This window comes from Salvelinus namaycush, chromosome 15 (genome assembly GCF_016432855.1).
Source record: "Salvelinus namaycush isolate Seneca chromosome 15, SaNama_1.0, whole genome shotgun sequence".
Taxonomy (NCBI): domain Eukaryota; kingdom Metazoa; phylum Chordata; class Actinopteri; order Salmoniformes; family Salmonidae; genus Salvelinus; species Salvelinus namaycush.
Genome location: NC_052321.1, coordinates 33,064,618 through 33,087,097, shown reverse-complemented (window position 1 = coordinate 33,087,097; position 22,480 = coordinate 33,064,618). Strand labels below are relative to the sequence as shown.

Below are 22,480 nucleotides of genomic sequence, written 5' to 3'. Positions count from 1 at the left end.
TGTGATTGACTTGGAGTTACATTGTGTTGTTTAAGTGTTCCCTTTATTTTTTTGAGCAGTGTATTATTGCATTTGAAAGGGGAAGATAGCTAAGGGACGGTTTCCCAGACACAGATTAGGCCTAGTACTTAAAAGGTCTTTCAATGGAGAATGTCCATTGAGAATGCTTTTTAGTCCTGGATTAGGCTTAATCTGGAACTGGGAAACCGGTTCTAATAGGACTTCCACAGCCTACTGGCAGGGGTGAGGAGATATCTGCTGCATAGTGAGTCTGCATCCCAAATGGCAACCTTTACAGCTACAGAAGCCTTACAGTAAAAGGGTTTTGGGCAGTGTTTTTTTTTAACCAGTCAATGACTCTGACATTGTAGATGGAGCAACAATAACCAAGGAAGTCTTCTGACACTTGTGGGTGAAACCACAATTGGAAAAGACTAAATGAGGTCATTGGGACGTCTCAAATCTGACGTCACCCCTTTGAAGTTGAAATTTAAAATGGTTACGGTTAGGGTTTAGGGTAGGGACGTCCCAAGGATACCAGATAGCACTAACCAACCACAATCCCTCACTGACCTCATTCACATTACACACAAACTGTATACAACAAGACTCAACACATCAAGTTCAACAGTGGAGTCTCTTTGAATGTGTGTTCCCATGTGCTGACCATTGTGACAGCGTTTGCCTACAGTGTGACCGGGGAGTGAACTGGTGCTGCAGTCAGTGTCTCCAGGTCAGATAATGGGAGAAGGAGAACACAGTCAACCGTGAAGATAAACATACTACTTGAGCGCTGATGTCGCACTCAATAACCTCGGGGGAACGACTCATCGTAGCGCCACAGAGAAAGAGAGTGTTATACACACACACACACACACACACACACACACACACACACACAGTACTGGAGGGCATTCTCGTTCTCCCGGTCTGTCAAAACATCAGTTTAACAGGAGAACAATCAGTGAAGGAGGCAGTTGTGGTTGGTGAGCGAGGCAGCAGAATGACAAATAGAGTTTGGCTTTTCACTGTTGTTTGGGGCTAGCAGCTAGCTAGCTGGTCATCCTCTTTTCACTGTTGTTTTGGGCTAGCAGCTAGCTAGCTGGTCATCCTCTTTTCACAGTTGTTTTGGGCTAGCAGCTAGCTAGCTGGTCATCCTCTTTTCATTGTTGTTTTGGGCTAGCAGCTAGCTAGCTGGTCATCCTCTTTTCACAGTTGTTTTGGGCTAGCAGCTAGCTAGCTGGTCATCCTCTTTTCATTGTTGTTTTGGGCTAGCAGCTAGCTAGCTGGTCATCCTCTTTTCACTGTTGTTTTGGGCTAGCAACCAGCTAGCTGGTCACCATCTGCCTGTAGGACATGTCACGAGTAGAGCAGCATTGACTTTCTCTAACTCTTTCTCGCTGTCTCTCAAACTCGCTCTCTCCAACTCATCATGTCTCTATCCAACTCCAGCCTCTGTTCCCCGGGCGCCGATGACGTGGATGTCGATTAAGGCAGCTCCCCACACCTCTCTGATTCAGTGGGGTTGGGTTAAATGCGGAAGACCCATTTCAGTTGAATGCATTCAGTTGTACAACTGACTAGGTATCCCCCTTTCTTTACCCTCTTTCTCCCACTCTCTCTCTCTCTCTTTTGTTCGCTCTCTCTCTCTCTCTTTTGTTCTCTCTCTCTCTCTCTCTCTCTTTTGTTCTCTCTCTCTCTCTCTTTTGTTCTCGCTCTCTCTCTCTCTTTTGTTCTCTCTCTCTCTCTCTCTGGAGTTTGACTCATGTGGACCAAGTTAAGGACTTCTGCATTTGTTACAGAGACTTTCAGAGCTGACATGATTTCTTAATTAAGTTCTCGTGAGCGCTGTGGTCTGCAGTGGTGATTCATGTAACCATGAGCCTGGCTGCTAGATAGAAGAACAACCAGGAACAACCTTCTCCATTGTGCAGATGCTTGGATGCATCCCAAATGGCATCCTATTCCCTATATAGTGCACTACTTTTGATATAGCACTTCAAGGGCAACACTAAAATGCAGGGGTTTACACAGAAGGAGCTCCATGTTTTCCATACCCAGTAGCAGAGGAGGCTGCTGAGGGGAGGACGGCGCATAATAATGGCTGGAACGGAGTGAATAGAATGGCATCAAACACATGGAAACCATGTGTTTGGTGTATTTGATACCTTTCTGCTCCAGCCATTCCCACGAGCCTGTCCTCCCCAATTCAGGTGCCACCAACCTCCTGTGCGCAGTAGTGCCCGGACTGTTGGCAGACTACGTCAGAGAACCTGGCTTGTCTTTTGTTGGTTTAGCAGCGGATTTGATCATTGTTACTCCACTTCCTGCTAACCAATACAACAACACAGTGAAATCCCCCTTAAGACCAGAGTAGCAATGTCCATCTTGTCTGGCCTCAATTCTAAAGAGGAGCCAGTCCGGCCAGCCAACGCTGCTGATAAACATGTTTGTGCTAACACTGTCAATGACAAAGCGGCAGTGTTTGGCTGAAAATGCAGGACTCAACACGAGCGTGGACGATAAACAGGCTCCCATCGTGCTTTAGAATTGTTTCCCACCTATTCCTGTCAGCTTGTTGTAAGCCTGTCGCCCTTTTCCACATAACTCAGTATCTAGGGAGGTTGACTGAATTAAATTGGGTTAGAATTGGGTTGAAGCTAGGTTAAACACATTTAAGCGCAGCGAGTCTGTTGTGTTTGTTGAAACGACAAAAGGTTCTCTTGGCTATCGGCCAGGGGAGAGAGAGTTGTTTAAAATAAGGAACCTAACTTGTGTATCTTTCACTTCAAAGTAGGAGGGCAGACATCCACTCTGCTACAGGGTAAATAATCATTCCTCCCTGGGAGAACCATGAATAGCCATAAACCTATACACTGTTTGTCTAAGGCGGTGTCCCAAATGGCGCCCTACTATTCCCTATATAGTGAACTACTTTTGACCAGAGCCCAATGGGCCATGGATGAAAGTAGTGCACTATGTAGGGAATCGAGTGCCATTTTGGACAAAACCCCTGTGTCTAAATATGTACTGTTTGTTTGCTTTAGAGAAGACTGCTGCCTGGCTGAGTGGAAAAAACCCAGCAGCCAGACTAATCTCTCAGCAAGAAAAAAACACTAATATCCAAACAGTCAGGGAGATCAGTGGGAAGAGTTAGTTCAATTTACTCAAAGTCATGAGTAAACATTGATGAACTGTAACAAGGCACAGTCAGATAAACAATGGTAAATCAATATAGGAAAAACAGAGTGGCGCCTCAAAGGGCTTAGGCCTAAAATCCTACAAACACCACACTGTGCAATGTCTGCAAATACGTCCTCAAATATTCCCATTTCGATAAATGACTTTGTGTCACAAATGGCACCCTATCCCAACAGTGTTGTCAACTCAGTGGTGCTGCTGTGGTAATTCATCCTACAGCAGCTAGTGTTGTGAACTGGGGGGCTGACGGACTGTTAATTACAGATCCCAGCTCAGAAGCACATCAGCTAAATGAGGATTAACTGGAGAGAGGGAGAGAGCTCTTTGAAAGTGAAAACTCCTTGAGCGAGTCGGTGTGGTGTGTTTTGATCCTGACGATGAAAACATAACTGAAGCTTGGAAACAGTTTAGGTTCTATATCCGTATGGTGTTCTTCTAGTGAGCCTGTTAGATATAGACCTCTACCTCTCTCCTGCTGCCAATGACGCAGGACGGTAGGGAGGGGAAAGTAGACCCCCGCTCCCCCGTCGCACCTCCCCATACACACATACTATACAGTAGGTCCACATCACAGAAAACAGACAAGTGTTCAGCCAAGTTGGTCTGGCTTCAGGGCATGAAAGGGCTGACTAGTACAGGACCACAGCAAAATAGTCATTTATACAGTTTTCGTCCAGACGCAACATAAGAAAACATTCATCCTGAAAAATGTATACAATTTAGTGCCAGGGAGCCCAGCAGAACACCCCCTTTCCTCATAAATAGTACAGTCCAGTACTTCCTGGTGCTAATAAAGGTATCGTTTGCAGTACGGATCATTGTGTGTCAAAATGAAGCTAAAACAATATACCATTTCTTGGTCCTTTTTATTCAAGCTTGCATTCAGTAGTATCTTTGCCATACATAACAACAACAACTGTGGATGTATCCTTTAAGACAACTGCAAGCCATGGTTATATAAAGTCTCATTCACTATGATCTTGTTACACTCCAGTGCCTGGAGTGAACACTAAACTGAGGCAGGGAGACAGACAGACAGTGCATCCACTCTGACCATATATCCTATATAGTTTCTTATTGCTTTCCGACCTGTAAATAGAACCTGCATCCTAAATGGGACACTACATCCCCCATAGGGCTGTGGCCAAAAGTAGTATCGTATATAGGGAATAGGGGGCCATTTGGGACTCAAGCCACAGTTAAAGCAATGAGAGACACCGGACAGACAACCTTCACCGTGTCACGTCCAGTCTAAATGATTAGGCTACAGTACACATTGAATCAGACCATTGGCCCATCTATAGCATGGAGGGAGGCAGGACAGGAGGCGACAGCTTACTGGTCTTGGGGCATACATAAGAGAATTCAGGCCTCTGTCACTCAGTACTCTAGCTCCAATCAGGTCCTAGACTACGTCCCAAGTGGCACCTTATTCCCTATCTAGTGCACTACTTTTGACCAAAAGTAGTCAAAGTAGTCAAAAGTAGTGCACTATATAGGGAATAGAGTGCCATTTGGGACATAATCCTAGTGTAGTGCCTTGACAATACCTTTAAATGCAGTTCCTCATTGAACCTAGTAATGAACGGCTAGTAAAATGTTTTTATTTATTTTAATGGCTTTTTTATGGGAATGGCTTTTTTATTTTACCACCCAAATCAAAGCCCCCTGCTGTTGACTGAGTTCAGTTTCCCCAAGTACAGCTAGAGCACAACATATAGGCTAAGACACAATAACTGACTGGTAACATAATCATGTTAGCTGCAAAGGCGTCAGTTGAGTTGTCCCTTTCAATTCAGGCTTGTGTTTTCTTCCCTAACAACAAGTAGCTACAACGACTAGACAACTGGGGGGAGAAGAAAGGGTTGAAGGCGCTGAGGCGATAAACAAAAACGAAACGAGAAACATTAACATGCAGGTGGAAGCTTTGCTCTTTCCCCCGTCCCTCATCTCACTGGTCCATCAAATTACTGCTGAAACAAAATCCCTACAGCGACGCAGTGAGAGACAAAGCACACTGACATTCAACACAGCTACAGAAATATCCAAACACAGAATGAATTACTTTAACAGATTCGGCTGAGGGCTTCTGCTGGCCATCACAAAATACCCAACATGGACGGTAGCTAGTTATCATCACAGACTCACAGGCTTAAAGGACAGGCAGGGAAAGTGTTTGATTTGAGAGAAAAGCAGATAAGGAAAACTAATCCAACTGATATACCAGATAAAGTTTGATGCAATTTCAGATACACAATGAACCATTAGATATGAGGGCACAAGATCAAGCCGAGAGATTCTTACAGCTTCATATGATTTAAGATGATAGTTTGAATCCCAAATGGCACCTATTCTCTATATAGTGCACTGGGGCCCATAGGGCTCTGGTCAAAAGTAGTGCACTATGTAGGGTGCCATTTGGGACAAATAAAGTGAAGAAAGCAGGCAGAGACAGCCATTAGCTAGCACAATAAAGGCTCCAGTAAGCAGTTTGGACTGGCTTCCACTGGCCAACATGGTGACATGCATGTTCTCTCGCATTAACAAACACATGGAACGCAAATGCTTTTACAGCAGCAGTAAGCGCCCAGTGCCTACTAGCCTACCAGGAAGCTAAAGCTCGGTATGCATTTTTACATTTACAGTTTTGTCATTTAGCAGACATTCTTATCCAGAGCGACTTACATGCGTCCCAAATGGCACCCAATTCTCGACATTGTTCACTACTTTTGACCACACGGGAGCCATTTAAAAGGCCCAGTGCAGTCGAAAACGTGATTTTCCTGTGTTATATTTACTTTTTCCACACTATGAAGTTGGAATAATACTGTGGAATTGTGAACATTTTGATATTGCTCTTTTAGTGTAAGAGCTGTTTGAAAAGACCATCTGAAATTTCAGCCTGTTTTGGTGAGATGGAGTTTTGGCCTGCCTGGTGACATCACCAGGCGGTAAATTAGTTAATAGACCAATAAGAAAGAGAGTTCCAAACGTCTCTGCCAATAACAGCTAGTTTTCAGTTTTCCCCTCCCCACTCAGACCACTCCCAGAAAGTCCTAGCTAAATTCTTTCTTGAGAAATTGCTTCTTTGTAATTGTTACCCAGAAATGATTTGATATTGAGATTAAAATTAACAGCTGCATTGGACCTTTAAGACAAAGCCCATGAGGATCCTCTTCATTCAGCAGTGTTAATACTACGTTCTCCATCATCCTTCACTGTTCCTCTCTTTTAGATTGGATTAGTCTACCTAATCTCAACGCAGTGACACTGCTTTACTCCCAGAGGCTCTCTCCCACAGATATACAATAACCTTACAGTACCCCTGCTCCTCTTTACGCCAATGGTGTGTCCCAAATGGTACATTATATGTCGTGCACTACCTTTGACCAGAGAGAGTTATTCCACTATACAGTGCCTTTCGGGAAAGTATTCAGACCCATTGACTTGATCCACATTTTGTTACGTTAGACTTATTCTAAAATGTATTAAATAAAACAATTTCTTCAGCAATCTACACACAATACCCCATAATAACAAAGCGAAAAACAGGTTTTTAGAAATGTTTGCAAATGTATTAAAACAAAAAAAACAGAATTACCTTATTTACATAAGTATTCAGACACTTTGTTATGAGACTCGAAATTGAGCTCAGGTGCATCCTGTTTCCATTGATCATCCTTGAGATCATCCTTCTACAACTTGATTGGAGTCCACCTGTGGTAAATTAAATTGATTGGACATGATTTGGAAAGGCACACACCTGTATATATAAGGTCAGGTATATAATTATAAGGTATATAATTGTCTGTAGAGTTCCAAGACAGGATTGTGTCGAAGCACAGATCTGGGGAAGGGTACCAAAACATTTCTGCAGCATTGAAGGTCCCCAAAAACCCGAGAATCGAGGCAAAGATGAACGGAGCAAAGTACAGAGAGATCCTTGATGAAAACCTGCTCCAGAGCGCTCAGGACCTCAGACTGGGGCGAAGGTTCACCTTCCAACAGGACAATGACCCTAAGCACACAGCCAAGACAACGCAGGAATGGCTTCGGGACAAGTCTCTGAATATCATTGAGTGGCTCAGCCAGAGCCCAGACTTGAACCCGATCGAACATCTCTGGAGAAACCTGAAAATAGCTGTGCAGCAATGCTCCCCATCCAACCGGACAGAGCTTGAGAGGATCTACAGAGAAGAATGGGAGAAACTCCCCAAATACAGGTGTGCCAAGCTTGTAGCGTCATACCCCGAGTGGCGCAGCGGTCTAAGGCACTGCACCTGAGTGCTACAGGCGTCACTACAGACACCCTGGTTCGAATCCAGGCCTTGAGATTGGGAGTCCCATAGGGCGGTGCACCATTGGCCCAGTGTCGTCTGGGTTTGGCTGGTGTAGGCCGTCATTGTAAATAAGAATTTGTTCTTAACTGACTTGCCAAGTTCAATAACAATAAAAGACTTGAGGCTGTAATCACTGCCAAAGGTGCTTCAACAAAGTACTGAGTAAAGGGTCTGAATACTTATGTAAATGTGATATTCAAGTTGTTTATTTTATAAAATTGTCAACATTTCGACAAACCAGTTTTTGCTTTTTCATTATGGGGTATTGTGTGTAGATTGCTGAGGAAAACAACAATTGAATCAATTTTAGAATAAGGCTGTAACCTAACCAAATGTGGAAAAAGTCAAGGGGTCTGAATACTTTTATGAAGGCACTTTATAGGGCGTGGTTCCCCACCTGGCTGCCTCTGGGACAAATTTTGCCCGCGAGTGGTTTTATTTGGACATAAGACTGTAAAAACATCAGGAAATCAACTCCAAGTGATGAGAATTTTGGAAATCTGTTCCCAAGTATTCCCACGCATAATAGAGAGACGTGATTGTATACGGTTTGAAATTATTATGTTTTGGTCAAACATTTTATATCTGTTTGGGATTCTTGGGGTCAAATTGCAGTCTACAAATTACGTTCCGGCCCCTCAACCATCCGCCCAAGAAAAAAAACGTCCCGCGGCTGAATCTAGTTGATGATCCCCGATTTATTTATTTATGTCACCTTTACTTAACCAGGTAGGCTAGTTGAGAACAAGTTCTCATTTACAACTGCGACCTGGCCAAGATAAAGCAAAGCAGTTCGACACATACAACACAGAGTTACACATGGAATAAACAAACATTGGCAGCAGAGAACTGGAAGGAAAGGAGGCCAAATGAGTATAGGGAATAGGGTGCCATTTGAGATGCAGGCTATTTTTTCAGTCACTCCATGTCTATCCTCACTGAGGTGTGTCCAGCCCCATGTACAATATTGACTTTTAAAGCACTGACTTGAGCAGTTCCTAGCCCCCTGTGGTCTAGATGTAGCTAGGGAGGACAGGACACAACAGTGGTGTCAGGCAAAAATGATTTCACCCTCTCTGGGAGAACAACTGCAGTGACCTGACTTGGAGACAAAGGAAAAGAAAAGGAGAGGGGAGGGGAAGGGAGGAGAAAAGGAGAGGGGAGGAAGTTGAAGTGCAGACCACACAGATACACTTGTGCCATCTGGTGGTCAGAGGAGAACAAAGGGACACCCGATGGTCGACCCACGTCGTTGTATGTTGGCTTCTCAAACACATTGTTTGTGTCTAAGATGTACCCATTTTTTCCATAAGATGTACCCATTTTTTACAAAGCTTTCAGATGGATTTGTGGTCTCTCCCAATAACGTGCCACATCATCCCCTTTACAAGAATCAATTAGAATGTTTTTACATTGTAGCATTGGTGAGACCAATTGAATGAATGAACACAGTTCTATCAATAAAACTGGACTTGAGCGACCATACCTGGTTTCTCTGACGTCTCTCCATTAGTCTTTTGAAACTGCCTGACCAGGATGGGAGCAGGTCTGGGAGCTGGAGGACAAGACAACTCAGTTGCCTAAACATAGAGGAGAGGTAACACAATAAATACGAGACTGGTTCAGAGCCTGGTTCCTCTCTAGGTTTCTTCCTAGGTTCCAGCCTTTCATGGGAGTTTTTCCTAGCCACCGTGCATTGCTTGCTCTGGGGTTTTAGGCTGGGTTTCTGTGTAAGCACTTTGTGACACCTACAATATGTACATCTACAGATGAAGTCGGATGTTTACATACACTTAGGTTGGAGTCATTAAAATTCGTTTTTCAATCACTCCACAAATTTCTTGTTAATTAACAAACTATAGTTTTGGCATGTCGGTTAGGACATCTACTTTGTGCATGACACAAGTAATTTTTCCAATAATTGTTTACAGACAGATTATTTCACTTACTATTCACTGTATCACAATTCCAGTGGATCAGAAGATTACATACACTAAGTTGACTGTGCCTTTAAACAGCTTGGAAAATTCCTGAAAATGATGTCATGGCTTTAGAAACTTCTGATAGGCTAATTGACATAATTTGAGTCAATTGGAGGTGTACCTGTGGATGTATTTCAAGGCCTACCCTCAAACTCAGTGCTTCTTTGCTTGACATAATGGGAAAAATCAAAAGAAATCAGCAAAGACCTCGGAATTTTTTTTGTAGACCTCCACAAGTCTGGTTCATCCATGGGAGCAATTTCCAAACGCCTGAAGGTACCACGTTGTACAAACAATAGTACGCAAGTATAAACACCATGGGACCACGCAGCCCTCATACCGCTCAGGAAGGAGACACGTTCTGTCTCCTAGAGATGAATGTACTTTGGTGCGAAAAGTGCAATTCCAGCCCAGAACAACAGCAAAGGACCTTGTGAAGAAGCTGGAGGAAACAGGTACAACAGTATCTATATCCACATTTAAACGAGTCCTATATTGACATAACCTGAAAGGCCGCTCAGTAAGGAAGAAGCCACTGCTCCAAAACCGCAAAAAAAAGCCAGACTACGGTTTGCAACTGCACATGGAGACAAAGATTGTACTTTTGGAGAAATGTCCTCTGGTCTGATGAAACAAAAATAGAACTGTTTGGTCATAATGACCATCGTTATGTTTGGAGGAAAAAGGGGGAGGCTTGCAAGCCGAAGAACACCATCCCAACCATGAAGCACGGGGGTGGCAGCATCATGTTGTGGGGGTGTTTTGCTGCAGGAGGGACTGGTGCACTTCACAAAATAGATGGCATCATGGGGCAGGAAAATTACGTGGATATATTGAAGCAACAACTCAAGACATCAGTCAGGAAGTTAAAGCTTGGTCGCAAATGAGTCTTCCAAATGGACAATGACACCAAGCAAACTTCCAAAGTTGTGGCAAAATGGCTTAAGGACATCAAAGTCAAGATATTGGAGTGGCCATCACAAAGCCCTGACCTCAATCCTATAGAAAATTTGTGGGCAGAACTGAAAAAGCGTGTGCGAGGAAGGAGGCCTACAAACCTGACTCAGTTACACCAGCTCTGTCAGAAGAAATGGGCCAAAATTCGCCCAACTTATTGTGGGAAGCTTGTGGAAGGCTACCTGAAACATTTGACCCAAGTTAAACAATTTAAAGGCAATGCTACCAAATACTAATTGAGTGTATGTAAACTTCTGACCCACTGGGAATGTGATGAAAGAAATAAAAGCTGAAATAAATAATTCTCTCAACTATTATTCTGACATTTCACATTCTTAAAATAAAGTGGTGATCCTAACTGACCTAAGACAGGGAATCTCTACTTAGATTAAATGTCAGGAATTGTGAAAAACTGAGTTTAAATGTATTTGGCTAAGGTGTATGTAAACTTCCAACTTCAACTGTCGGTAGGGTAGACATTGTATTCGAAGGAGATCAGACGACAACAGAAAGCAGAGGAGGAAGCCAACACATTGTTATTATGTCTCCATTTAAGAAGAGTAATCCCAAAACACACACATGGGCTGCATCCAGATCTGGTATCCCGACTGATGAGCGTGTTTCACGTGTCAACACTCAACAATAGAGTCCACTTTGATATCTATCCTCCTTTTGTATGTTTATTATATATTTTTTGTAAACTCTGCGTCACTGGGAAGAGCAAGTAAGCAAGCATTTCACAGTAAAGTCTACACCTGTTGCATTTGGCGCATGTGGAGGCAGGACACGGGGCTAAAAAATAAAACTGGTTGTTGTTTGTCACTGTCAACACTCAACACCAGACAATACTGTATGGAGGCTGCTGCAGCCAGCCAATGATTCACACAGGAGGACATCTGCACCAGTTTTATAGAAGATAAAGGCTCGTCCCCAATGGCACCCCATTGCATACATAGGGAATAGTAAATCCTCCTGATCCTTCATATGGGACGCAGCCACAGCACATGGCTGTACTCTCTGTCTTGTCCTATGAGCCGAGTTGATATGGAAAAAGATGATCTGTTCTAAGAGATTAGGTTGCAATGCATCTTGGGTGAAAGAAGCACATTGGCTAATCCTTCTTACAGCTGTTGAAAGAGACTCTTCTCTTGTGCAAGTGTCCTCAAATCAACTATATCTTTAACAGAAACACAACATGGTGGAACCTTATCCTCACCTACCTAGCTGCCAAGAATAACACAGCGTGAAAGCCAGGTCTCTCTGTGTGTGTGTGTGTGTGTGTGTGTGTGTGTGTGTGTGTGTGTGTGTGTGTGTGTGTGTGTGTGTGTGTGTGTGTGTGTGTGTGTGTGTGTGTGTGTGTGTGTGTGTGTATGTGTGCGTGCGTCAGAGCAGATGCTGTGTACAGTATAAATGTGTAATGCTTGCCTGTGGTGAACAGTGGGAGACGGAGTCCTCCATTGGTGGAGGTGACATTGAGGTGTCAGGCTGATTTGGCATCTCTGGCTCCACATCCAGGACTCTGATGTCAACTGGCCCCTGGGTGTCCTGGAAGCTCGTTGCATCTGTAACATCTGTAGAAACACACTTTCATTCTTCCGTATCCAAGCCTAGCTAACATTTCCCCACTAATAGAGATATACAGTATCATGTAGAATTATAACATCAATGACTGGTGTCCATGCAACGTAGCCTCGAAAGGAGTGGGAGCCCTGTCACTTCAAACGCTCTCACAAGTCCAAACACAAGGCGTTGCAGTCTGAAAGTGTTTCCAGATGACACAAAGCCACACAAACAATGGTTTCTCTAGCCAAAACATGGGGTTTGACATGCTTTTCAGGATAAGCCACAACAGAGGGGTTGTCAAACTGTTTTACAGGCTCTGTGTCAGCTCAGTGATATTGTAATTGAGTCGCCAGTCTGTTGGTGTCAAGAGCTGCCCTAGGGGTTAAGAGCGTTAGGCCAAAAACTGAAAGGTCGCTGGTTTGAATCCCCGGGCCGACAAGATGAAAAATCTATCTATGTGCCCTTGAGCAAGGCACTTAACCCTAATGCTCCTGTAAGTTGCTCTTGATAAGAGTGTCTGCTAAATTATTAAAAAGTAGGGTGCATCCCAAATTGCACCCTATAGAGTCCTATGGGCACTGTTCATAAGTAGTGCCAAACAGCTCCAGCTTGAGTGGAAAACAAAATGGCTTTGCGTTCTTCCTCTGTCATTAATACAGTCCCTGTCTTTTCTGCTTGGATTGCAGGGTTCCCCCCCCTTCTCTCTGGTCTGGTCTCCAAGCAACATTGGAGCTTTTTTTTTTACCGCGGGTCGAGTTGATTTTGAGTTGGGTAAATATTGGTTTTGGCCAACACAGGAAGAGGATAGGAATCTGCTATGAGGTTCTTCTGTCTGAGTGGACGCAGAACTTAGACACAGTGTCTAAAGAGCCATGTGAACACAGAGGAGCATTCACAACATGTGACCGACAACCGTAACAGAATCGCATGTTGCTTTTCGACCACTAAGTAAATATTACAGTATTCATTTCACGCTTTTTCATCCAGCTCTAAACTGGATATTTGTATCAACTGAAACACCAGTATGCAGGGTGTCAAACACTGATTAGTGCTAAGTTTTTACGAGAAGAGGCCTAGTTAAGAGTGGACATTATGGTTAACATACCAGGAATGGGAAACCGAGGACATCTCTAGTTCCCCTGCCATACTTGGTTATGATCACCACTATATATGTATATATTTATTTTTTAACCTTTATTTAACTAGGCAAGTCAGTTAAGAACAAATTCTTATTTACAATGACAGCCTAGGAACAGTGGGTTAACTGCCTTGTTCAGGGGCAGAACAACAGATTTTTACCTTCTCAGCTCAGGGATTCGATCCAGCAACCTTTCGGTTACCGGCCCAACGCTCTAACCACTAGGCTACCTGCCGCCCCTCCTCCTCCTATATCATGTGAATCATCATCTTTTTAAGAACCCTTATCCCACTTCCTTTTGTCTTTATTTGTCATTTATAGTTCTGGGTTCTAGTAGTGCTGTATAAATTCAATGAATTACATACTATATCTGGAAGACAGACGACGTAAAGACACACACAGTCCCCCTACGAGGCAGCAGCAGTGGTTTTCCACTGGCCTGGCCTCTCTGTGCTCCCAGCAGCCCCTGATGGAGAATCCAGGCTGTCTGATTTCCCCTATGACTCAGGATAACTCTCTCAGCACTGTGGCTCTGCTCTGTGGTGTCAACAGCTCTATTCCCCCTCTCCTCTCTTTCTCCTCCCCTGTTCCCTTCCCCTGTGTCCGTGAACACCATATCAACTCTTACGCTGTCTTGTATCTCTAGTACCCCTCTCCTCTCCTCATACACATATCGATTCATTTTAATGAGATAGAGAAGTCCGGTCGTAAGCCTGTCGTTTGTGGGTTCTGGTCCAGAGTTTTAAAAGGCAACATATTTTGTCATTTGAATCCAACAAGTATATACCCCAAACTCCTTTAGGCAGGGGGAACAGAGGTCGAATGGAAAGAGAAACATTGCCGTGTGGTTACAGTTCTACCTGCTGACTGCAGGGTGAGCTGTCCTGGGGAGGAGACGTGTCCCTGTCTGGGGTTGGGCTCTGTCCCAGTCCTGGTCACTGTCCTGTTCCAGGGCTGGACAGTGAGGGAGTGTCCAGTCACTAGCCTCTCCCCTGCAGGATGCAGCCTGGGTCTCTGGCCTTCGCTGACCTCTCCCTCCTCCTCCCAGGACTCCTGGGGATTGGGGGGACACAGCAGTCACAGCTCACTGAGCTTGTGCAAAACATTTGGCTATGGTCTGCCATTCTGAACATGACCCTGCACTGCAAGGGCTTAATGCCTTGGCTGTTTGCTTGCGAATCACAATATTTTTTTTATTCCAAGTCAGCATTAACCCAGTATTTTTGTACACTGTGCCAAAGCTTTTGCCTATATTGCATTTCATTGGATTTCCCTTGCATAAATGCTATGCAAAAACACAATAAGGTCACCTTCCATTTTGGCATGCATTAACAAATGGGGACAACCTGCCACCTAGAGGCATTACAATGTCACAACAGGAAAAATATCAGACAGGCATATAAGTAGAATCATGGACAGCAGTGACAACAGAAGGTTCCAGTATGTACAGAGCAGTGCAGTAGTCTGATAGTTACCTCCGGGTCAGGGCGTGTCTGCGTGATGACCCCCTGGTCCATCTTAGCCAATAGAGACAGGATGGGGTCGTGGTGGGCCGGGATGACAGGCCTCCTCACCTGACCCTCACTGGGAGGGTCGTAGTCCTGAGTGACACAGAAAATGTAACGGTTAGCATGTTTGCTGTGTATGGGAGCCATTTGGACATTTGGAATAACAGCGTTATGCTAGTAAAAGAAAAGCAGTGGAGACGGTGCCACTCACCATGTCCTGAACCTCCTGCAGCGAGCTGGAGAAGCTGTTGATTAGATAGGGAACATAGAAGCCTTCCTCCTCAAAGGCTGGGTGGAAACAGAGGAAAAGGCATCAATGGGTTTGACATGATAATAGTCACACTATGATGACTATGGAGTTTACAATCTTAGGAACGGATGGCCTTTTGCAGACCACCCGACGTCTGAGGAAACCGTCAAGACACTCCCAAATAAGCCCCAACACTGTGTGTGTGTGTGTGTGTGTGTGTGTGTGTGTGTGTGTGTTGAGCTGCGTTGTCTATCCATCTCACCTCGTGCTGCTGCCGCCTGGCTATAGCTGAGGAGCAGCTCTCCCTCTGAGATGTGTCTAGCAGCCGCATCTGTCCCAGTGACTGTGGAACTATTGCTGCTTCTGGTACTCTCCTCCGACGACGAGGAGGAGGAGGGGGGAGTGGAGGGGGTCTGAGGCCCAGGTGGGGGTGGTGGAGTAGGGGAGCGGGGAGACAGGGTCTGGGGGCTGGAGGTTACAGGTGGGACTGGAGGCACACTGACAGGCTCCTCCTCAGCCACTGACATCACTCTGTAGAAAGAGAGAAGAGGGAGGAAAGGAGGGAGGGAGGGAAAGAAGGAGAGAGAGAAAGAGAGAGAGAGGAGATATTAGTAGGATGGGTGGTACTTGGTCAGGTTAAAACCAATAACCATCTATGTTCCAGGCCTGTGTGTTATCTTCGCATGTTCTTTGTAACTCTAACTGCATTGTAATCTCCTGACAGCAGGGGGAGCTGTGGTACAATACAACCACACCAAGCAGTGCATCCTACACTCTCCACTATGTACCCTTATTGCCTTCTGAGGGAGGTCCCCACGCCGTTCCACCATTCAGAAAGACAGACAGACATTCAGTCAGACAAACGGACAGTAGAATCAGCAGACAGGCAGACTCACAGTGGCTTGTTGTGCTTCTCCTGCTCCTCTACAGGGCAGTGGGGTTGCTCCTCAGCCAGGGGCAGCGATGCGTCTCCCCAGGGTCCGGCAGGGCCCGAGGGAGGGGACGCCGCCAGGGGAGAGGGGTCTGGAGTGGTGACTGGGGTCACTATTGGCTCTGGGTCTGAGATCAAAGTGGAACAGAAATGTTCAGCATCTCATTGGATAGGCGGGGATCAATCTATCATGGATAAGCCCAAGTTTTTCCTGACCACGTGACCAGCACAAGAAAAACTCTAGGTCCTTGCTTATAACTAGGGGCCTGAGTTTTCCCTCATCAGGTCACATGATCATGAAAAGCTCTAGTCCCTAGTCATGGACAACTCAATTACTCATACTGTGACCGCAGACGGAGAACGTGCTTGTGTAATGGAGATACAGTAACTATGCTATGAGACCTGCAGGTGTAGAGGTGTGAGGCTCCTGTGGCTGGGGTTCTCTGGGTGACTGCTGGGGGGTCCCCTGCTCTGAAGCCTGTGGGGTAGCCAGTGGGGACAGGCCTCTGCTGGGGGGCCCAGGACTAACACTGGGCTCTGGGGTGGGCACGGGGGTTGGCACCAAGGGCTCCTACAACAGCACCACATTGTGGAAAGAATACAAATACAATAAAATACTGTAGAAAAAGGAACAAATATCTCAGTGTAAATGTTAGATTAGAAATACTATTTCAAAATAAATAAAAAATGTTTTGTTTATACAGTAAAGACTGATTTATTGATTGATTGATTGACTGTACACACTACCTCCTGTGGCGGAGGATCCTGAGGCTTGGCTGGTGCTACAGGTCTCTCCTGTCCCTCTCTCTGTCCCAGCATCAGGGCTATGGTCTCTGCCAGTGCCTCATTCACATACTGTCTGATCAGCTCTGAGTCCACAGGAACACTGGCGTCCACAAACAGCTGTAGGCCCTCTCCACCCGCAGCCTCCACTGGAACCACAGATTCAGTAGGGCACATGGTAGCAGCACGTTTTGCAACAGAAAACCAAAATCTGTGTTCTTATCGGACGGACACAAAGTTTCAAAACGGAGTCTCACTACTGAACATCTACTATTCTGGTATACCCATTTTTGCATACTGGATCATTTCAACAACACAATTAAAAGAATAGTTCACATCAAATAGCTGGGTTTATATTGCACAAAAGAAGCCCAGCAGTTTTCCCTTCATTCTTCTTACTGTTCTGTCTAAAGGGAAGTAGCAGAGTCAGTGGAAAAAGTGCTGACAACCCTCCAGTGATCACAGAGTGGAGGCCTCATCTGCAAATGTGATACATCATTGATCTTTCTACTAGATGAGAGCGTGAGGCAACGTCCCAAATGGCACCCTATTACCTATAGAGTGCACTATAAAAGGGTGCACTACAAAGGGAACGGGGTGCCGTTTGGGAGACGACCTGAATCAATGGCCCGCTAACTTCGCTGCCACTGCCTCTCTTAAGTGTTCTGACTGCAATCCGTAGCAGCGAAGAAGAAGGAGAAGCAGAGCCGAGTAGATGAGAAAGAGCAATCAATGATTTAATGAGGAACTGTATTATCATATTGGGGCTTTGACATGTCTTTTTCATGTCTTTCACAACAGACAGCTCGCACTCAAAGAAACCATGAGGCATAACTTTCAATGAGGCAAGTTCTTTCATCTCACCCCGCTCCTACTGGCTTCCAGTCGAAGCTCGAATCCACTACAAGTCCATGGTGCTTCCCTATGGAACAGCAAAATAAACTGCCCCTCCCTACCGTCAGGCTATGCTCAGACACTACACCCCAACCCCAGCACTCCGTTCTGCCACCTCAGGTCTCTTGGCCCTCCCACCCCTACGGGACGGCAGCTCCCGCTCAGTCCAGTCCAATCTCTTCTCTGTCCTGGCACCCCAATGGAGGAACCAGCTTCCCCCCGAAGCTAGGACCAGCTTCCCCCCGAAGCTAATCCTCCTCCTCACCTCGACCCCCCCCCCCAAAAAAATAAACATTAACCAGCACTAACCAGAACTCCCCCGTGATATGTGGTTGTCCCACCTAGCTATCTTAAAATGAATATAGCGTCTGCTAAATGACTAAAATGTAAAATGCATGGAGTTATAAACAGCCCAGCAACATTGCTCAAGGGGATGATGTATAGTTCATCTATTCAGTTTCATGTCTGTCAATATCTCAGCAGGCGTACGAACCCCATTTGAGCTCATTTTTTAAAAGCCACGAGGGACATTTTGGGATTCCTGAACATGAGGATTGTGGTCGGTGGCTTGACAAAGCCGTTGATCTTGAAGTAGTGTTTCGCATGTCATCGGATGGCTAACAGCACTCACAATGCTACCACAGAGCCCCACTGACACAGTCCCTGTACCACAGAGCCCCACACAAATTCCCTGAGGAAAATGGCTACCAGAATCTCCCAGGCCACAGCTATGCTGTAATGCATCATTGCTGGCTGGGCTCAGCTCCACATGCATGGGGATGACCTGACCAGGACTAGACCTTTTGCAGTGAAAGGACCCAGTTCTCACATAAGGCGTTTCCTGTGATGGTTAACATCAGAGTTGGGATTAAAGGAATAATCCACTCAAAAACTACCTTTTGGTATTGTTGTTCAATTAGTTCACTGTTGATACAGTCCCAAAATGTTTTGCACGTCAGCAATAAAGTTTTCAAGATATAAGACTTTCAGAAAGCAAATTGTAACTTGCCACATGCATCATCCTAATGATGCATGTGGCAAGTTACAGTAAGGGTGAGCATGACCAAGTTAGCCACGTGGAACTAGTGCTTTAAGGGAGTCAGGTTAAGGGTTATCATGCGGTTAAGGTACACTATGTAACCAGTCCCAGTTCTCACCGATGTCAGAGGTAACACTGTCCTCTGGCTCGGAGGGGGAGGGACTCTGGTTCTGGGCGGGGTCAGCTAGAGGGGGTTGGTACATCTCGGAGATCATTCTGGCCATCAGCTGCTGCTCCACCCTAAACGAACAAACAAACCCCGTTACTTCTAACTAGCTCCCTTTATGCTGATCGTGAACTCCACATTGCCTGTTGGCATGAATTTGGTATTCCAAGTAGTACACCAGTAGGGACATTGCAATGTGGCTTGTGTATTCTGCATTCATAAAAAACAGTGTTCAGCTTCACTGCGTAACATAATGCTATCCTCCTCACCAGTCAACCAGCCTGTTCTCCAGGGTCTCTCTGTGTTGGATGGAGCTGAGGACAGGGTCTGGGGGTGGTAGGGGCTCTGCAGGGTAGCAGGGGAACACAGGACCGTGGTACATAGCAGTAGGAGGAGAGGCCAGACCGTTCAGTTCTATAGGACCATCATGGAGCTCCTCCTCCTCTGAATCCTGATGGAAAAATACATTTTAATTGTAGGAAAAAGATGGGTGGGGAACGCTAGATGGATACACTAGTAGCAGGATTGGAGGCCTGAAAGGTCAGGACAAAAATGTGATTTGGGGTTTTAGATCCCTTGCTCTGGCTTTATGGTGTCCGTTTAGTACGTTTTGGTCACTGGTTTTGCATTACTTGCAGATTCCTTGGCAGTAAAGACAGGGAAGGCTGCGTCAAGCTGGCTCTTTTATCTAATTTCTAGTGGCGAGATGGCGAGAGAGAGAGAACGAGAGAGGGAAAGTGGGGTTTGCCTGCCAAAAGGAGACTGTTTGAAGTTTTCTGCTTCGTCAAAACATTTAAATAAATAAATAGCTAAACACTGTTAGGGCTAAGGCGTTGAGGTGGGGACACTCTAGTAGCTGGCATCTATACATGGTTGTGTAGCACAACAGAGTCAGCCCATGTTTCATGATATCTCTTTTTTGACTGGATGCATTGTTTTGATGGGGTTTTAAAAACACAACTCTTTATTAGGTTGTTGGGAAACGTTAAAGAGTGATTGCAGGGAAAGATCGCAATTTTAAAATGAGCTTAATTATGGGCAATGGTTCCAGATCACATTAAAACTTTTACAGCTTGAACTTTTTTGGAAATGTGTGCATTACTTCTTGGAACAACCTCTCTGATCCAAATGACCACAATTTGAAACAACGAGAGGGAGGACTGAGTAACCCAGTGATTCAGCAGCAGGCAGCAACTGAACCCTACTAATACATCCCAAATGGCACCATATTCACTATGTAGTGCCCTACTTTTGCCATTTGGGACACAATTTTCTACCAAATGTGAAACTCCCTCTCCTAACATTATTTCCATTGCATATCAAATCCACACAAAGTTACATTTCAAATCGGCCTTGTTTGAGAATGTAGTTCACTTCCCGACCAAAGGAGGGCACTGTGGAACCATAGAGATGTTCTTCAATTCAAACCCCCTTTTTATTCCAATACTTTTCTTCCTCGTTCTTTCCTTTCTGACAGCTATGGAGCCTGTTGTTCTCCTAAGCCTCCTTACACAATCATGACAACAGGAGCATTTCTATGTTAACAAACTATTTGCCCTTGTGTGACCGCGAGGAACCTGCCTTAATGGCCCGATTTGCGTCAGTGCTGCTTTGGCTGCTTGTTAGCGGTGAATATGGAAAGCTTATGGTTTGTGTGGATTTGCTGATTGAGGGGATGTAGGTTTACATAATATACAAATTCCTAGTGAAGCCACGGTGGAGGACTACTGGAGAAAGACAGTGCATCAAACAAAGAGAAAACGTACAACAGCTATTACAATAGAAGGTGAAAAAACGTAGGCCTATTATTGACGAGAGATTGTAATTAAATTAACATCCATTTATGATGACTTGAATTCTTTTTTTTATGTGTGGAAGTGAGGAGAAATTCAAAGCTCTGTGGCAGTGCTCTGAATATCGCTATCTCATTGGCATGCAAAGGTGACACACTGTATGAAAATCAAATGAATAAAATAATCTATTCCTTTTGCAATATTTCAATCAGCCTTTCAAGGAGGTGAACGTCAAGAGAGAATGAAGGGGTTAAAAGTGTTGGAAGCAGCAGACCTGATTTCTAGATGCCCTTGAGCTGGTGACTCAGACGCCACATACTTCCCACACACACAGGACTGGGCACGCACAGACACGCAAAATGGATTTTCAAATGGACTCTACCTGGGCAATGTCAGCAACCTCCAGGAAATGTGTTCCGGGGAAAACGCTCTCCTCCTCATCATCCCTCTCTTCATCATGCGTCCCCTCCACACTCTACAATAAGAGGACGGATAGATTATAGTCCTTATTTAACCCGTGTCTAACTATTGGGTTCAAAAGGAGAATTAACACTCATTCCCTCCAGCTATGGCAGACCTGCAGTTCATGCTAGACAATGACAAATGACTGGAAAACCTATTATTATCGATAGGGTTGTGGTGACATTCTAAGATTTGTGTACGGCTATTGACCGTAAACAATAAACAACAACGCCCTGGGAGAGACAATTATGAAGCGCGTTCAACTCAACGCTTTCCATTCATAAAGTACAACCCGATCAATCCAACGCAACGGGCCGATCGAAAATCTGCGGTAGCCTCTCGCCGAGTCCCGCCCGGCCAAATATTGAATCTACGATAGGAAAAACACAACTGTTCTTCAAGCGCAGTGACTTCTTTCGGCGTGATCGCAGGAGGTACCAATACGAGCACCATTCAGCGGTGTATTATTCCCTTCATACAGTGCACTCACCCCATGTAGTGTGGTCTCCGAATCAACTTGGAAGGTTTATTACATTAGTTCAAGGAGCTAACCGTGGCTCAGACTGAAACCAGTGTTTGGCACTGGGTTTATTCACATACTGTCCCACACAGCACAGGATTACAGGAGAGAGAAGCCTCCGTATTCAGCAGAAAACACACTGCTATGACTGATTGAGAGGCCTGTGATACATGGGACATATGCACTGGTTGCTGTAGTAAACACACACAAAAACACGCTTGGTTCAAATACTTGATTCATTTCCCATTGACTCCCCTTGCAGCATGCCAGTAATATACGGAGTAGCAGAGGTTAACATTTAACAGACTGACACCATTTGATTGACAGGTGATATTAGGCTACCAGGTAAGGAATTTGGTCATTATAAGGAATACCATTGTGCTAATGAGTGTTCACTGCTGAGTTTGTTTGTTACCAGTGCAACTATGTGTGTGCTGTGTTGTATTGGGCCGTCTGGGTTGGATTGGGCCATCTGTGGCGGTAGGTGAGTGAGTGTGAGAGAACTGAGAGCTGCAGTGTTTGTTGTGGACTGCGGATAAAGCTCCAGGATTTGGAGGGCAGAGTGTTGCAGAGAGAGAGGCACAGAACCACACCAACACATTATCATTCCACTCAGTCAGCACGGGGGGGGGGGGAAGAGTGGGGGCGAGAGAGGTGGTGAGAGGGGATGGGGTGAGAGATGGACCGGACAGATCAGGCCAATAGTGGCCAGGTGATCCACTACTACCTCAGTGAGACAGAGGAAGAAAACGGCCACCCACACTTAAAACACACATCCCTGCTCAGTGGCTAGACTTCATAGAAAATGAACAAACACAGGTCTACGACGTTCTAAACTAAACTGATAACCAAAGAACAGCAGAGCGGGCATTTTTAATCTCTCAAAAGTAGCCCTCAGACAGTGTGGAATGCTAGAATATCAAGTACATAGCAAGACATGACTCAACTGAAGG

General features: G+C 45.1%; 1 protein-coding gene across 1 annotated transcript in view; it reads right to left on the bottom strand.

Annotated features, from left to right (window-relative positions):
- Window positions 1-22,480, bottom strand: part of kiaa0586 (KIAA0586 ortholog) — a 115,373-nt gene that overhangs the window by 26,586 nt on the left and 66,307 nt on the right. Inside the window, exons 19-30 of the mRNA XM_039009794.1 lie at window positions 20,928-21,020; window positions 19,022-19,203; window positions 18,705-18,826; window positions 16,618-16,802; window positions 16,273-16,441; window positions 15,836-15,998; window positions 15,202-15,470; window positions 14,901-14,977; window positions 14,657-14,782; window positions 14,042-14,234; window positions 11,906-12,051; window positions 9,028-9,121 (exon numbers count right to left, since the gene is read on the bottom strand). Of these exons, the coding sequence (XP_038865722.1) occupies window positions 9,028-9,121; window positions 11,906-12,051; window positions 14,042-14,234; window positions 14,657-14,782; window positions 14,901-14,977; window positions 15,202-15,470; window positions 15,836-15,998; window positions 16,273-16,441; window positions 16,618-16,802; window positions 18,705-18,826; window positions 19,022-19,203; window positions 20,928-21,020 (1,819 nt within the window). The remainder of the gene's footprint in view (window positions 1-9,027; window positions 9,122-11,905; window positions 12,052-14,041; window positions 14,235-14,656; window positions 14,783-14,900; window positions 14,978-15,201; window positions 15,471-15,835; window positions 15,999-16,272; window positions 16,442-16,617; window positions 16,803-18,704; window positions 18,827-19,021; window positions 19,204-20,927; window positions 21,021-22,480) is intronic.